This window comes from Parasteatoda tepidariorum, chromosome 1, assembly GCF_982258835.1.
Source record: "Parasteatoda tepidariorum strain Cologne lab strain chromosome 1, Ptep-v5.0, whole genome shotgun sequence".
NCBI lineage: Eukaryota > Metazoa > Arthropoda > Arachnida > Araneae > Theridiidae > Parasteatoda > Parasteatoda tepidariorum.
In genome coordinates, this window is record NC_141755.1 from 113,497,647 (window position 1) to 113,512,633 (window position 14,987).

At 28.6% G+C, this 14,987-nt stretch overlaps 1 protein-coding gene across 1 annotated transcript in view; it reads left to right on the top strand.

The window, feature by feature from the left end:
• The first annotated feature begins 2,888 nt into the window (after positions 1–2,888).
• The window catches only part of LOC107444116 (putative ATP-dependent RNA helicase DDX5), a 35,028-nt gene continuing 22,929 nt past the window's right edge, over positions 2,889–14,987 (top strand). The window contains exons 1-7 of the mRNA XM_087150541.1: positions 2,889–3,225; positions 4,614–4,688; positions 6,459–6,702; positions 9,011–9,107; positions 10,299–10,432; positions 12,676–12,750; positions 14,228–14,366. Of these exons, the coding sequence (XP_087006667.1) occupies positions 3,209–3,225; positions 4,614–4,688; positions 6,459–6,702; positions 9,011–9,107; positions 10,299–10,432; positions 12,676–12,750; positions 14,228–14,366 (781 nt within the window). The 5' untranslated portion in view covers positions 2,889–3,208. The remainder of the gene's footprint in view (positions 3,226–4,613; positions 4,689–6,458; positions 6,703–9,010; positions 9,108–10,298; positions 10,433–12,675; positions 12,751–14,227; positions 14,367–14,987) is intronic.

The window sequence follows — 14,987 nt, forward strand, 5'->3', positions numbered from 1 at the left end:
GAAGCTATGTAGTAGCACAATCGCCGTGTAAGCGTGGTCCAACGGCTAAGACCATGTGCTTGTGAAATACGCCTGGAGCGAGAGAGGAAGGGTTCGAACCCCGGGTGTGGTCGATTTTTAAAATTTTTTCTTTTGTTTATTTTGCATTATATTATTTATTTAATGTGCTTTTCGATAAATTAAAGGATCCTATGTAAAAAAAAAATTTTCTTTTATTCGGGAATCTTCAAATAATGCTTAAAAACTGGAGAAATCCCGGAAAATAAGTTAATTTATATTATTTATTTTTTTTAAACTCGTTCTACAATATTTTCGCTTTAGTTTAGCATACGAAATGTGTTCTAAGTATAAAATCAATTGTCTTTCTTAGTGAAAGAACGCATAATGGACTAAAAAATAAAATAAAATAAAATGGCGGGAAAAAGTTTCAAATTTCAAGACGGCTTAACTCCCTTTAATATTAAGTTATAATTTTAAAACTCGAACCGAAGTTGGTCCTCTACAAACCAAAACACCCTTCCAAAGTATATTTTTATAGATCGATTAGGGGGGTCGTTATGGCTCCTTAAATCTTTTGTTTAGCTAGCCGGGAGAGGGTACTTGAAGCTATGTAGTAGCACAATCGCCGTGAAAGCGTGGTTAAACGGCTAAGACCATGTGCTTGTGAAATACGCGTGGAGCGTGAGAGGAAGGGTTCGAACCCCGGGTGTGGGCGATTTTTAAAATTTTTTCTTTTGTTTATTTTGCATTATATTATTTATTTAATGTGCTTTCCGATAAATTAAAGGATCCTATGTAAAAAAAATAATTTTCTTTTATTCGGGAATCTTCAAATAATGCTTGAAAACTGGAAAAATCCCAGAAAATATGTTTATTTATATTATTTTTTTTTAAACTCGTTTTACAATATTTTCACTATAGTTTAGCATACGAAATGTGTTCTATGTATAAAATCAATTGTATTTCTTAGTGCAAGAACGCATAATGGAATTAAAAAAAAAATATATATAAAATGGCGGGGAAAAGTTTCAATTTCAAGACCGCTTAACTCCCTTGAATATTAAGTTATAATTTTAAAACTCGAACCGAAGTTGGTCCTCTACGAGCCTAAACACCCCTCCAAAATATCTTTTTATAGATCGATTAGGGGGGTCGCTATGTCTCCTTAAATCTTTTGTTTAGCTAGTCGGGAGAGGTTGCTTGAAGCTATGCAGTAGCACGATCGCCGAGTAAGCGTGGTCAAACGGCTACGACCATGTGCTTGTGAAATACGCCTGGAGCGAGAGAGGAAGGGTTCGAACCCCGGGTGTGGTCTATTTTTAAAATTTTCTCTTTTGTTTATATTACGTTAAAATATTTATTTAATGTGCTTTTCGATAAATTAAAGGATCCTATATAAAAAAATAATTTTCTTTTATCCGGGAATCTTCAAATAATGCTTAAAAACTGGAAATATCCCTGAAAATAAGTTTATTTATATTATATTATTTTTTTAAACTCGTTTTACAATATTTTCACTATAGTTTAGCATACGAAATGAAATGTGTTCTATGTATAAAATCAATTGTCTTTCTTAGTGAAAGAACGCATAATGGAATAAAAAATAAAATAAAATAAAATTGCGAGGAAAAAGTATCGAATTTCAAGACCGCTTAATTCCCTTTAATAATAAGTTATAATTTTAAAACTCGAACCGAAGGTGGTCCTCTACAAGCCTAAACGCCCCTCCAAAGTATCTTTTTATAGATCGATCAGGGGGGTAACTATGGCTCCTTAAATCTTTTGTTTAGCTAGCCGGGAGAGGGTACTTGAAGCTTTGTAGTAGCACGATCGCCATGTAAGCGTGGTTCAACGACTAAGATCATGTGCTTGTGAAATACGCCTGGAGGAAAAGGGGAAGGGTTTGAACCCGGGCTGTGGTCGATTTTGAAATTTTTTTCTTTTTTTTTTCTCTTTTGTTTTTTTACTTTATATTATTTACTTAATGTGTGTTTCGATAAATTAAAGGATCCTATATAAAAAAAAATAATTTTCTTTTATTCGGGAATCTTCAAATAACGCTTGAAAACTGGAAAAATCCCGGAAAATTAGTTTATTTATATTATATTATTTTTTTTAACTCGTTTTACAATATTATCACGATAGTTTGGCATACGAAATCTGCTCTATGTATAAAATCAATTGTCTTTCTTAGTGCAAGCTTGCGCAAAGGAATAAAAAATAAAATATGATAAAATGGCGGGAAAAAGTTTCAAATTTCAAGACCGCTTAACTCCCTTTAATATTAAGTTATAATTTTAAAACTCGAACCGAAGGTGGGCCTCTACAAGCCGAAACACCCCTCCAAAGTATATTTTTATAGATCGATTATGGGGGTCGCTATGACTCCTTAAATCTTTTGTTTAGCTAGCCGGGAGAGGGTACTTGAAGCTTTGTAGTAGCACGATCGCCGTAGAAGCCATGTCCAACGGCTAAGACCATGTGCTTGTGAAATACGCCACGAGCGAGAGGGGAAGGGTTCGAGCCCCGGCTGTGGTCGATTTTTAAAAATTTTTCTTTTTTTCTTCTCTTTTGTTTATATTACATTATATTATTTATTTAATGTGTTTTTCGATATATTAAAGGATCCTATATAAAGAAAAATAATTTTATTTTATTCGGGAATCTTCAAATAACGCTTAAAAACTGGAAAAATCAGTTGAGACTAGTGATGTCGAAGTTCACCCTGACATCCGTTTGGTTTAGTGATTGATCTTTCTATCTTTATGTCCTTGTGTGAGTATACACAAGCAAAGGAGTGGATACAAGTTTCTATATTCATTGTCTACGATGTGTTTCGATTGGTTTGAATAAATTATCAAACCGAGCACGCGCATTAGTAAAAATGTGCCAAGCAAAAATGCCATTCTAGTATGCGTTACTAATCGATTAAGTGATAAATATGAAAACGATGGGGCAATTGAGCAATTAAATGTCTCTATTTATTAAAAATTCGGTCAGCCAAGCAACAGCTATTCACTTCTAAAAATGTAAATTCCTAGGGTCCATCATGTTACAAACCTAATTATAGAGCCACAGAGCTATAAGCTAAGGCAAAGATCCCTTCGCACTTTTCTACAACAATTCTACAATCATCTAAAGCCTGTACCAAAGTCAATACTTGACTTAACTTATTCGTGTAAAATATAAAATCTAGTTATATAAAGAAATGCTGCGACATTCATGGTGTGTTATTTTCTTTATTTATCTCTATAATTATTTTTACTATTTTACAAAGTACTTTTAATAAGCTTGTTATGGCTGTAAAGCGATGATGTGAACAATGTGTCTTTTTCCTGAATAGAAAAAAATAAGCTCTGTATAATCTTGTTTCTTGAATTCGTAATTATTTTCATCAGGGGGTTTATCATAAATTTAACTTTATGCATTTTTCTTATCATATTTTGCATATTTCAATCTTCATTTTATTATGTTGTGATTACAAAAATTTTAAAAATTAGTGCTTATATAATACAATGCTTCAGCTTATTTTTTTAATTGCTGTGCTCTTAATGTGAAAAAAAATTATCCAACTTTGACTCCATTTGAGTTTTATTAATTACATGAATCTAGCTTACATTGTGCATAGGAATTTTAAAAATAATTTTTTTTTCTATAAAAGTTGGTGTTTAAATAAAAAAAATCCTCAACTTAGTTGCATTTTTGTCGATTACTCAACCTAATTAAAAAATAACCATTTGCAACATGATTTACATTTATTATGTATAATGAGTCAAAATTTGAAGTAAATCAGTTATAAATTGTACTAGTCAGAGATGCAGCAAGTAAGAGAAACAAAGTTCCCAGTAAATTGAATTTAAAGTTTTGTGATCCTTGTACGAAAATCAATTCAGTATTTTGATACAATAATTTTGAAAGGATATTACTGTAGAAAAATACAATACTTTTTTTTTAATTTTATTTTTACTGTATTTTATTTCTTTAAGTAGAGCAAATTATGCTTTTTTTTTAGTTTGCTATTTGCAAAAGTAATCTGAGTTCTGTATATTGTTCTGTGGAAGAATAAAAGAATGTACTAATTTTTAACTGCTCAATTTTTTTACAAAAACCTTGGAAAGTGTTTATATTTACCTGGAAAATAACCTTATAATTGTCACTAACAGTAATCAGTTATGGATATTCGAGTTAAAAAATTCTAACATCTATTACTTTTATAAAATTCCTCTTTTTAATGAAATTTTTCCATGTTCCCATTTTCATTCTATTATGTTTTTGCCCTTAAACTGTAATATTTGACATTACAAATAAATAAAATAAAAAAATCCAAGTTTTCTGATGAAAAATAACATTATAAGATTAAATATGATATGAATTTTCATTAAAATTTATTTGATATACCTGGAAAAGTCTTAATTTTTGTTCTGAAATTGAGTGGAAATCGTGAGAAAAGGAAAACAAATATATTTACTTCCCTAAGAAAAAATCTTTCTGCAAGAACTCAATAACACTTCGTGGCAATGTTGCTGTGTTGTCACAATTCTGCCATGGGGAAATATAAATGTTTTGTCTCTGTTTATTTAATTTCACTATGTTAATCTTGTATTTTTTTCCAGTTTCCATGCTTGCAATGTCGTTGAGCTGTGTAAATTTTCTTCTTTACTATCAAAGCATATAGTCTTGGACAAAAGGTAAGCCTTCTTATGTTTCTCATTTTTATTTTTAGTTATATTTATCTAATAATTGTTTTCATTTTATTTGAAAACAGTTATTTAAAAGCTGGGATACCTTTAAAAAAATTACATACTTTATTATGGGAAGAGTGAAATAAAAATGGTGAATTCAGTCCATTCTGTGCCCGGGGGTAATATAGGGGACAAGTAGGTACCTATCCAACACGTCCTAGAAGAGAGGAAGCCTTAGCACGGATCTATTTAGTAGTCCGGCATAACGAACATAACAGCGCATTGGAGAAAAAATAAGAAAGATGTCGCTATGTTTGGATTACAAAACTGCATAGTGGAGGGAAGCTACAAAAGATGTTACGTTTAGATTACTAAAAATTGTGTGTAGCGTCTTTAAAAAGTGCTTATTTTCGTTTTTTAAAAGCCCTTAAAGAGGCTTTTTACATGGGGTGTTTTTAAAAAGTGCTTAATTTTCCCTTTTTGAAAATGTGATTTTTTTTTTCTTAACCATGTCAATTTTCACTGCATATTATGCAAAAGCATAGTTTTCACATTGTTCTATTCAAGATTTTCACTATTCATTCAACCACAATCCAGGGTTTAAGCTGAGTCTAAAAATTCATTAGCAAAAAAGCTAAAATCTGAAAAAAAGTTTTAGCAAAATGCTAAAATGCCATTAGGCTTATAAAATTACTTTATATCAAACAAGTACTGTAAGTTATCTGACAAAGAATAGCTTAATGTACAAGAATATCAAAAACAATACCTATAACAAGAAAAAACGCATTTATTATTTATCAAAACATTTTGGTTTATAATTAACAATCTTCCTTTCTTTCATGTTTGCCCATTTTACAGATGCTTCTTGAAAGTTAAATGCACTTTCAGGGCCCTCAATATTAATCATTAACAAATTGTTTACATGGTTGATTAACAACCTGTTTCGAATATTAGTTTTAATCAAATTAAGGCAGCTAAAGCCCCTTTCATAGTCAACAGTGTGCATTGGTATTGTTGCACAATACTCTATAACAGAAGTTATTAATGGGTACTGTTCAGACACATCATTGGTATATAAAATCTTGTCTGATCAATCCTTCTTGTTTGATCAAGTTTTTTTCATGGATGTTAGCGTCATGGTTTTTCGCGGAAGCTTTTTTTTAAATGGAATTTAGTAAAATCCTTTAGCAAAAATGCGAAAATGCTTTGTTGAATTTTAGCATTTTTGAGGGGTCTTTTCGCATTTTGCGAAAAAAGCTACCGCAGCGGAAACCCTGCCACAATCCATTTCGATGTACCATTGGTCCATAACCTATGAAAACGCCTAGTATTTTCCATGTTTGATGAAATACTTGTGAATCCGCATGTGCGTCTACCTAGCTGGGGTCGATGAGATTCTTGTAAGATAATTTCAGGCTTTGTTTTCCACCCGCTGAAATTGAACCGAAAAATCTCTTGATCCTATGGTGACTAATATAATCAATAAAAGGAGTTCTTTGTCAGAAACTAGTTATTTTATCATGATCATGTAAATTCTTTGAGAATTATTTTGTCCGTGTATATAGTGCTCAAAAAGTACTTAAAAGGTGCTTATTTTTTGTTGAGAGATTTGGCTACACACTCTGCTGAAGGGTTAAATTTCTTGCTTATTGTAACCTGCACAGAGGTCCTCTAGGAGGTATTGACTCATCCCAGGTCAATCCTTTGCAATAACATTTTATAAAATATGTTTCATTAACTAAGAATGTAACTTTATCAAAATTTCAATAATTTCAGATGTTTCCACAAATATGATGAAGATAATTCTTCTCGTAACAGTGGTTTTAAAAGGAGACAGTTTAATAAGCCTGGTTTCAAATACAACAAACAATCTGTGAACAGAAACTTTTTAAACGAAAATTCTAGATTCAATCAAAGTTTGGGACAAGAGTTAAAGCAAGCTACATTTAACGAATGTGATTTGGAGCCTATTGAAAAGTATCTGTATGTTGAACATGCCAATGTCACTCAACGATCTGATGTAAGTAATTATCAAGATTACATTTTTAGCTGTCAAAACTGATTTTTGAAAAATATCAAAAATAGATTAAAACAGTAAAAAACAAGTTTTTGAAGTAACAAGTTTAAAAGACCAGTTTAATAACTGTGGGAAACCTTTGATGATAGTCATAAAATCTTGCTTTATGTAATTTTCTTTGCAACATCTTTTAAACATTAAAACTTTACAAATGTATGAATATATAATCTATTTTATATGGAATATTAATGTGTTTATTGTCACAATACAGTGAAATAGGTCTTTTCTTACTACAAAATTCTGAGACAAATTGGACAGAGATGAAAGGTTAAAAATAAACAGGTTATGTAACCAAACGAAATATTCTGTATTTTTGTTTTAATGTATAATGCTTATGTGGGTAGGTAAATTTAGAGCTATATTTTAGTTGTAATGATTAACACATGAGTAAGCTTTATTTTATTTTATAAATAGATATCAATCAGACAATGTTATTTGTGATTTAATCTTTTTTTTAAAAAAAATCTTTGGTATACTTCTTTCAATTATACATGCCTTATGAGTTTTTCCCTCCATTTTTCTAATCTTTTGCTTTGGTTTTTATTCATTTTATAAGTTAATGTTAGAGTAAAGGACTCAAAACCAAACTTTGAAATCAGTAGTCAAAACTAAGCCGTTGCAACTATCATCATTTGTGGTTTTCGTCTCCATGTAACGCAAATATGGGTTAGTTCCATCACAACATCATCAGCTAAGCATTTTTTGAAGGGGGTACCACCCTGCTTGCCCTTTGATCCCCGTAAATATCACACTTTTTGTAAAAATAACCCATTCCCGAATAACACATTCCATTTTGGAGAAAATTAATTCACTGTTTAAATTTATAATTACACATGGGTAAAATTATATGTGTTTATAGGTTTAATTCTAAATACTATTACAAATATTTAATTTCTTGGGATTATTCTCAACTTGTTAAATTTTTACAAGTATCTCTTTTTTCAGGAGGGGATATTAATAAATTTTTGAAAAACTAATTTTTTTAATAAATAACTTTTTATTAAAAAAAATGCACCTTTAACTGTTCATTTTCTCATTTTACTTTAAATTATACAAAAAGACTTTCAGGGTATTTCTTAATTAATCATTTTTTTTGGGTAGGGGGGGGTTACATTTTTTTAAAAATATGCATAGAGATTATCTTTTAACATGCCTTTATTTATTTTTATAAACAATAAATTTTTCTCCTATTTAGATGAGATAGAATTACTTTTTGAAACATATACTTAAAAAAAAGAGTACGACGGTAATTTAAAAATTGTTGAGGATAAAATTAAGTTATTACATAATATTGCACATTTTGATGCATTTTTACAGTGTTAAGTAAGAGCCCTGCCTGTTTTGATCCTAGGAAGAACTCCGCTATCATAGTCGCTACTTTTTATTTTTCTGCTGTAATGTGCTTGTTTAATTAGTGACTGTAATAAAAATCCACTAATTTGTATTCAATTTAATGTAGTAAACTTTTAACTTAATTTCATTTCATTTATCAGCTATTTACACTAGCTTATGTATAAATGATGCGCAGTTAAAAAAAATAAACTACTTTAAATGATACAAATTCGTTTAGGTATTTAAGACTAAAAAATCTATATTGCGTGAAAAATAGTATTTAATTATTTATTTAGAAACATATTTTTATTTGTTTTATTATTTACTTATTGATTTATCTATTTTATTTACTGATGTATTTTTTTTCTAATTTTTATGTTTGAACTGGCAGACAATCACAGCTGTGGAGTTGACGTTAAAAATTGTGATTGTCTACTTTTCCTGTTAGTTACAAGATATTGGTTCAACAAAAAAGTTTTTGCTCTAATGACAATTATTTTGATAAACATTTATAATTTTTTCTACTAAATTATTTTGCTAATTATTTAAACTAGTTTATTAAACTAATTAACTTAAAATTGAATATTATTTATAAAAAATAAATAGATTTGCATAAATTGAAATACATAATTTGATTACATAAATTGATTGCATAAATGGTTTACATAAACTGAAATGAAATAAATTGAAAAAATTGAAATTGAATATTTACTTAGTTCTAATAAATTAATACTTCCTAAGAATCTATGAAAATTTTGTCAAGCTTAAGTAGGATCCCTTGCTCTGATTCATTTAAACAAATATTCTATTTGTAACAAATATCTTTTTTCATTACTTGAGAAGTGTCAATGTTACATTCTTTACTTTTTTATGTTCTTGCAAAAACAATAAGTAAATAAATATTACTTGTTAATTTTAGGAAGAAACTGCATTTTATAGAAAAGATTCCAACATCACAATTACTGGATCAGATGTTCCCAAACCGATATTAAATTTTGAAGAATTGTGCTTGCCTGGTAATTTTTAAATAATATTTCCTTTTCTATTTAAAATCCAGACTTATACTTTATTATTTTAGTTCTTTTTTGTACAGAGTATTGAAAAACTGTAAAGAAAAGAATATATGTGTGCGTGCAGGGATGTATGCATCTGTGAAGATTGAAAATTATTATGACAACAGGCCATTCTTCTTGGCCGTGCAAGCCCAAACAGTCCCTACAAGTTTTTTATTTATTTTCCCATCAGAATCTATTAGATGTTTGTTGTTTCCAATAAGTCACTTTTAATATTTTTAAATCTTTCTGAACTTTGTCAACCATCTGAGTTCTCTGTTTTTATCTAATGTTCAATGGTAACAAACCCTATGTTATGAATTTGTTCACATTAAAGCCAAAAAAAAAGTTAAATTCAAGCAGCTTTTTAGTTGAATTAATCAGAAAAGACAGAATTTTTTGGCAATTGAAATCAAGCTAATTATTTTTTTTTTAATTATTGATTTAAATCAATTGATTTTTTTTTTTAAAAAAATCTGTTGATTTAAAAAGAATTGAAGGATTTATGTAGAAAATATTTTTCTAATCTGATTGTATTGATATTGGGGATTTTTTTTTTCTTACTTCCCTGTTTAAATTAATTTATTCATCATTTGAAATCTAACTGACAAATATAGCATAAATAATGCTGTTACATAACAGCCAACTCTCTGGTAAATTTTGTTTTCAAATTTCTCATGGTTTGGTCAAAAAAATTCTGGTTTTTATGCGTTTTAGATAATTTTCTAAAATTAGGATTCCTCTAATTTCTAAAATATCGATGCTTGTTTGAGTATTTTTAAAGAAAAAGTATTAGTGCTAAATAATGAAATAAGCATTGTGCACTGTTACCAATTTACCAAATAACATCTAAAATGAATGGAATGTCTTTTATCTTTCAATGTTAGGTGTTCAAAAATATAAAGAACATTAACCATACTTTAGTTTATTTATTGTCAATCATAAATGATAATCATTAAATAATTTAGATGCTACACATTTCTATTCATATTTTTTTCCCTTTGTGTAGATTTCTATAAACTATGCCATTATAATTTATTATTAACTAATAAGTTAATAATAAATTTATGAAATAATTTATAATTAATATTAAATTAAATAATAAAAAAGTTGCTTATTTTTCCTTTGATGCTTAAGTATGTCAAATTATTTCAGAAAATTTGAAGCGAGTAATTCTCGGTCAGGGTTATTCTGAGCCCACTGCCATACAAGCTCAGGGATGGCCTATTGCGATGAGTGGTAGAGATATGGTTGGAATTTCTCAAACAGGATCAGGAAAAACTTTAGTTGTATGTTATTTTTTTATTTATAGATTAATTTGTAACATTTTTATCATTCTGTATGTTTTAAAGTACAGTCAGCCCTGCTTAAAGGAATACCATTGGTTCCAGCCAAATCTATTCAATTAAGCGGGTTATTCGATTAAAAAGGGAGTGCTTTATTCAATCTTAAATTATACATTTATGAGAAATTTTATTTTAGGATATTTAATGCATAGTGTAGTGTTTTGATTAAGTAGACTATATTTTATGATCAATAAACAATTGTAATTAAAATTGTCTGTGTTAGCATCATAAAATATAAATGTCATTAAAGTTTGTTTGAGTAGGCAATGATTTTTCTACTTAAAAGAAAGGCACACTGTACACTAGTGTGTTAGGTTTTTGAAACCTTTTCTTATCAAAGCTACTAGTGCACCCACCAGCAGGGGACTGTAAGTCTTGATATCATATATCAATACAATAGTGTGAGGAGCACTGAAAAAAAAAATTTTTACAAGAAATTTACAACAAATAAAACAGAACACATTAAGTAAAAATATCACATAAAAACAGAAAATAAAAAGTAAAGAAAAACTGATTAAAACATAAAGCGAGTAGCAAATTCAAATTAGCTTACACGAACGGAAAATTTTTCAAGAATGATTTAAAATATTTTCGGAGCAAGATTTCCAGATAATGAAATGAAAACAGAAGTGCAAATTGATTTAAAATCGTAAATAGAGGTGTTTTGTTTTATAGTGTGTTCTTACTGAAGTGCGTTTGATTTGTTAGTTACCAAGGATGCCCCCAAAAATAGATGTGCGCGAGCTAATATTATACTGGATAGTTTAAAGAAGCTAACAATTAAAAACTTAAGGAAATTAACTTTTATTTAAGAAAAAAATAAAATAGAAAAGAGAAAGAAACATGAATTGCTCATGGTAAAAATTATATAAATTAACAAAGTTTTTTTAGTAAATTTATTTGCAATAATATACAATGAACTCAATGATTTAATGTAGAATTTAATTACTTTAGTTGGGTATCCATTGTTTTTTTTTATCAAATTTTAAAAGAGTTTATCTATTTGCTTTTTGGATAAATAAACATTACTACATGTTCTTTAAATTCTATTCATTTCATTAAAAATGGTGTTTAAGTAGGTGTTATTAGTAACATTAGAATTCCTAGAAAAAAAGATCCTGGAAATCAAAAGTCGCAATAGAATTAATTTTATTATGTTTAATAAATTCTAAAATCTGTTGATTATTAGTGATAATTAAAAAAAACTTTCTGTAAAAATATTGTGAGTTTTATTTAAATAGTTAGAGAAAATGGTGCCAGGTTTACATAGGTAAGTATTAGACCCACATGTGATTGTTCTAGTTTTTTATAGGAAATCTGTGAAATTTAGGACTGATAATTAAGTAAGGAAATTGTATATTGCTAATTTTAATTTTTAACTTCTTATATAAAGCTAAAATTTTCTTGAATTGAAATTAGCAATATACAATTTCCTTACTTAATTATCAGTCCTTAAATTTCCAAAATTCCGATAAAATTTAGAACAATCACATGTGGGTCTACTACTTACCTAACTAAACCTGTCACCATATTCTCTAACTACTTAAATAAAATTATTAACAATATTGTTAAAGAATAGTTTTTCTTGGATTATCACTGATGATCACCCAATTATAGAATTTATTAAACATAATAAAACTAATTCTATGTGACTTTTGATTTCCAGGATCTTTTTAATAGCATTCTCCTTTCTGAACTAAAAGATGTCCTTTTGAACTATTACTAAGATTTTAAAAATATCCTTAATTACAACTTTGATTATTGGGAAATTCTAGTTCATTTTTGCCTTTTTAATAATTATCCTTACAATGGAAAAAATATTTTTCTTCAAATTGATGGAATATCACAAGGATCTAATTTTTCGTCTGTCTTAGCTAACTTATTTTTGCATTATTATGAAAAAAAATTATACTCTTAATATTACATTTGTTTTTGGATTTATTGACGATTTAATTATCTTTAATTTTCAAGATTTTACTGTGTTATTAAATAATATTTACCCCAAGGAATTAATCTTGCTTCGTCATCAGTACAATTATTACAGTTTTTTTTGGATCATTGGGGCATTTTTCATAGCATTAGACCATTGATATGTATTATTTTGCATTTTTGGTCAATCATCTAAAGTATTTTATGGATATCATCTATACTAATTAAGTGTATTTCATATTTTTGTTCTTTCATAGTTTATGATTCCTGCTGTGGTGCATGCTCTTAATCAACCCTCGTTTAAAACAAACTGCAATGAATGTTCTCCACAGGTAAATCCGTATTTGTTTTCTTTATTGTAAGTGATATAAAAACCCAATTTTCTTTTATGATTTATTTTTTCAATCACTTAACATTTCAACCAACAATCGTTGTTGCATCTTTTGTTTTCCTGTACACATCTTATTTTAACCAGATCCTATAATGTTGATGACACCCTAGCAGATTCCCATGTTCAGAAATGCTACTGACTATAAAAGAAATAGACAAAAGATGTGATAACGATTGTTGGTTTAATAAATGTTAAGTGATTGAAAAAGAAGAAAACATTTCACTTCTTGTGCTAATGCGGAATTGTTACTGTTTGATAAAACGCCTCAAACATCATGCATGATCTGTTTGAATTAATTTACATAAATAGACTATTCTTGCTTTTTTCCAGGCTGTTCCATATTTTCTATTTAAGAAAAATTCATAATAAAATATTAAGGAGGGGTTATATTTCATTTCATTCGACCATTTATTTGCACATGAATGAACAGGGACCACAGACCTCTTATTATTCCTTCTTTTCCTTTTATTTTGGCTTCCCTCCTTTTTTTTCCTTATATTTCCTACTTTTTCTTTTTTTTTAAAAAATAAAAACATTTTCACTTTTCCCCTTTTGAACATAGTGACAGCCAAAGAAATGAATTAATGACTCAAGATCAATTATTGCAACTACGCTTGTTTTTCAATTCATTCGTTTTGAATGAGGTGTGAGGAGGGGGTAGAACATTAATAATTTTAGTACTTCAGTTTTTGTGTGTGCTTGCCAATTCATGTTTAACTGGAGTCGAGAAGGAATAAAATCTCGCAGCATAAAGATTGTGATACGTGTCACGTTTTTTCTTTTACGTAAGTTAAAAAGTTTTCAATAAAATGGAACAAAATTTTTAGAGCAGTTTAAATTTAATTGCGAAAAATTTGATGCATTTTCTAAGCAGTTTTTGTATTTTTTTAAATAAAGTTCAAAATGATATGGGGTTTTCTACAAATATAATTTTGCATCATAAAATAAAATATGATTGTATAAGGCATGAAAACATGCAAACGAAAATATGCTTTAAACGCTGGTGTCAGTTTTAATAAATCTTGTTTAATTTAATAGAACAAATTAAAAATTTATGGAAAATTCCTTAATTTGCTCTCTCTCTCTCTTCCGCCCTTTTTTTTTTGAAAGTATGAAAGCTACTTAAAAAAGTGTTTGTTGGAATTTTTAGTTTTTTTTTTTACTATCTTTAAAGTTACAGAAAAAATAAATAAATTATTTAACGCTTTTTAGCTTCTAAAATCTTAACAGTGAACGAAAAAAAGCATAATTTGTTCCTTAGTATAATCCAGTTAACAGATACACAGTTATTGAGAACCTCAAATTTGGAATCGAGATAGGTTGAGTGATAATTAAAAATTGGTCAATCAAAACAAGGAAAAGTCTAGCGAATAATCAAACTATTTTGTGTTTTAATAATGAAACTCTATTTTTAATAGGTTCTTGTATTGGCTCCTACTAGGGAGCTTGTTCAGCAAATATATCAAGTGAGTGGTCCATTCTGTAGTGCCTCAAATCTTATTGCTGCTTGTGCATATGGTGGTGCATCTAGGAATGTTCAACTACAATGCTTAAGGGGTATGTTCTATATTCAACTTTGCACGCTTTAAATACTATTAAAAACTGCTGTGTGCTGACTGTGTTTTTACCTAATACATATCTATAAATATCAACTTAACTGCTTCCATTACCAATTTGTTTGAAAAAAATACAAAAAATCAACATATTTTTTATTTTATTAATAAATACAAGGAACTAAAGCAAAACCTAATACTCAAGTTTTAAGTTGAATTCTTAATTTTTTTACGTGTAAAAAACATTCAATTTACCATCCGTTTACTATCCCAGAGTTATCTCGTGCAAATAAACAAAAGTTAAATATGAGTCTTTGTATGATAGTTTTTAAAACAAGGGGCAACACAAAGCGATACTTTCCAAACACCAGTAAAGTGATACGCCATTATTTTTAAACTTTTTTTTTTCATGTCAATTCAGTAACCATTATATATAAAATAGCATAAAACACATGTGCACTCCCACAATCCAACAGCAAAACTCGCAAACAAAGCATGGCAAACTTCCGATCACAGCAGATTTTTGTTTTGCTACGGGGCCTAATAAAGACGTGGTAAGACAAAACGTACTGGCAAATTCAGCTGCACCTGATTTATCTCGGGATAATAAATATTTGCAAAATAA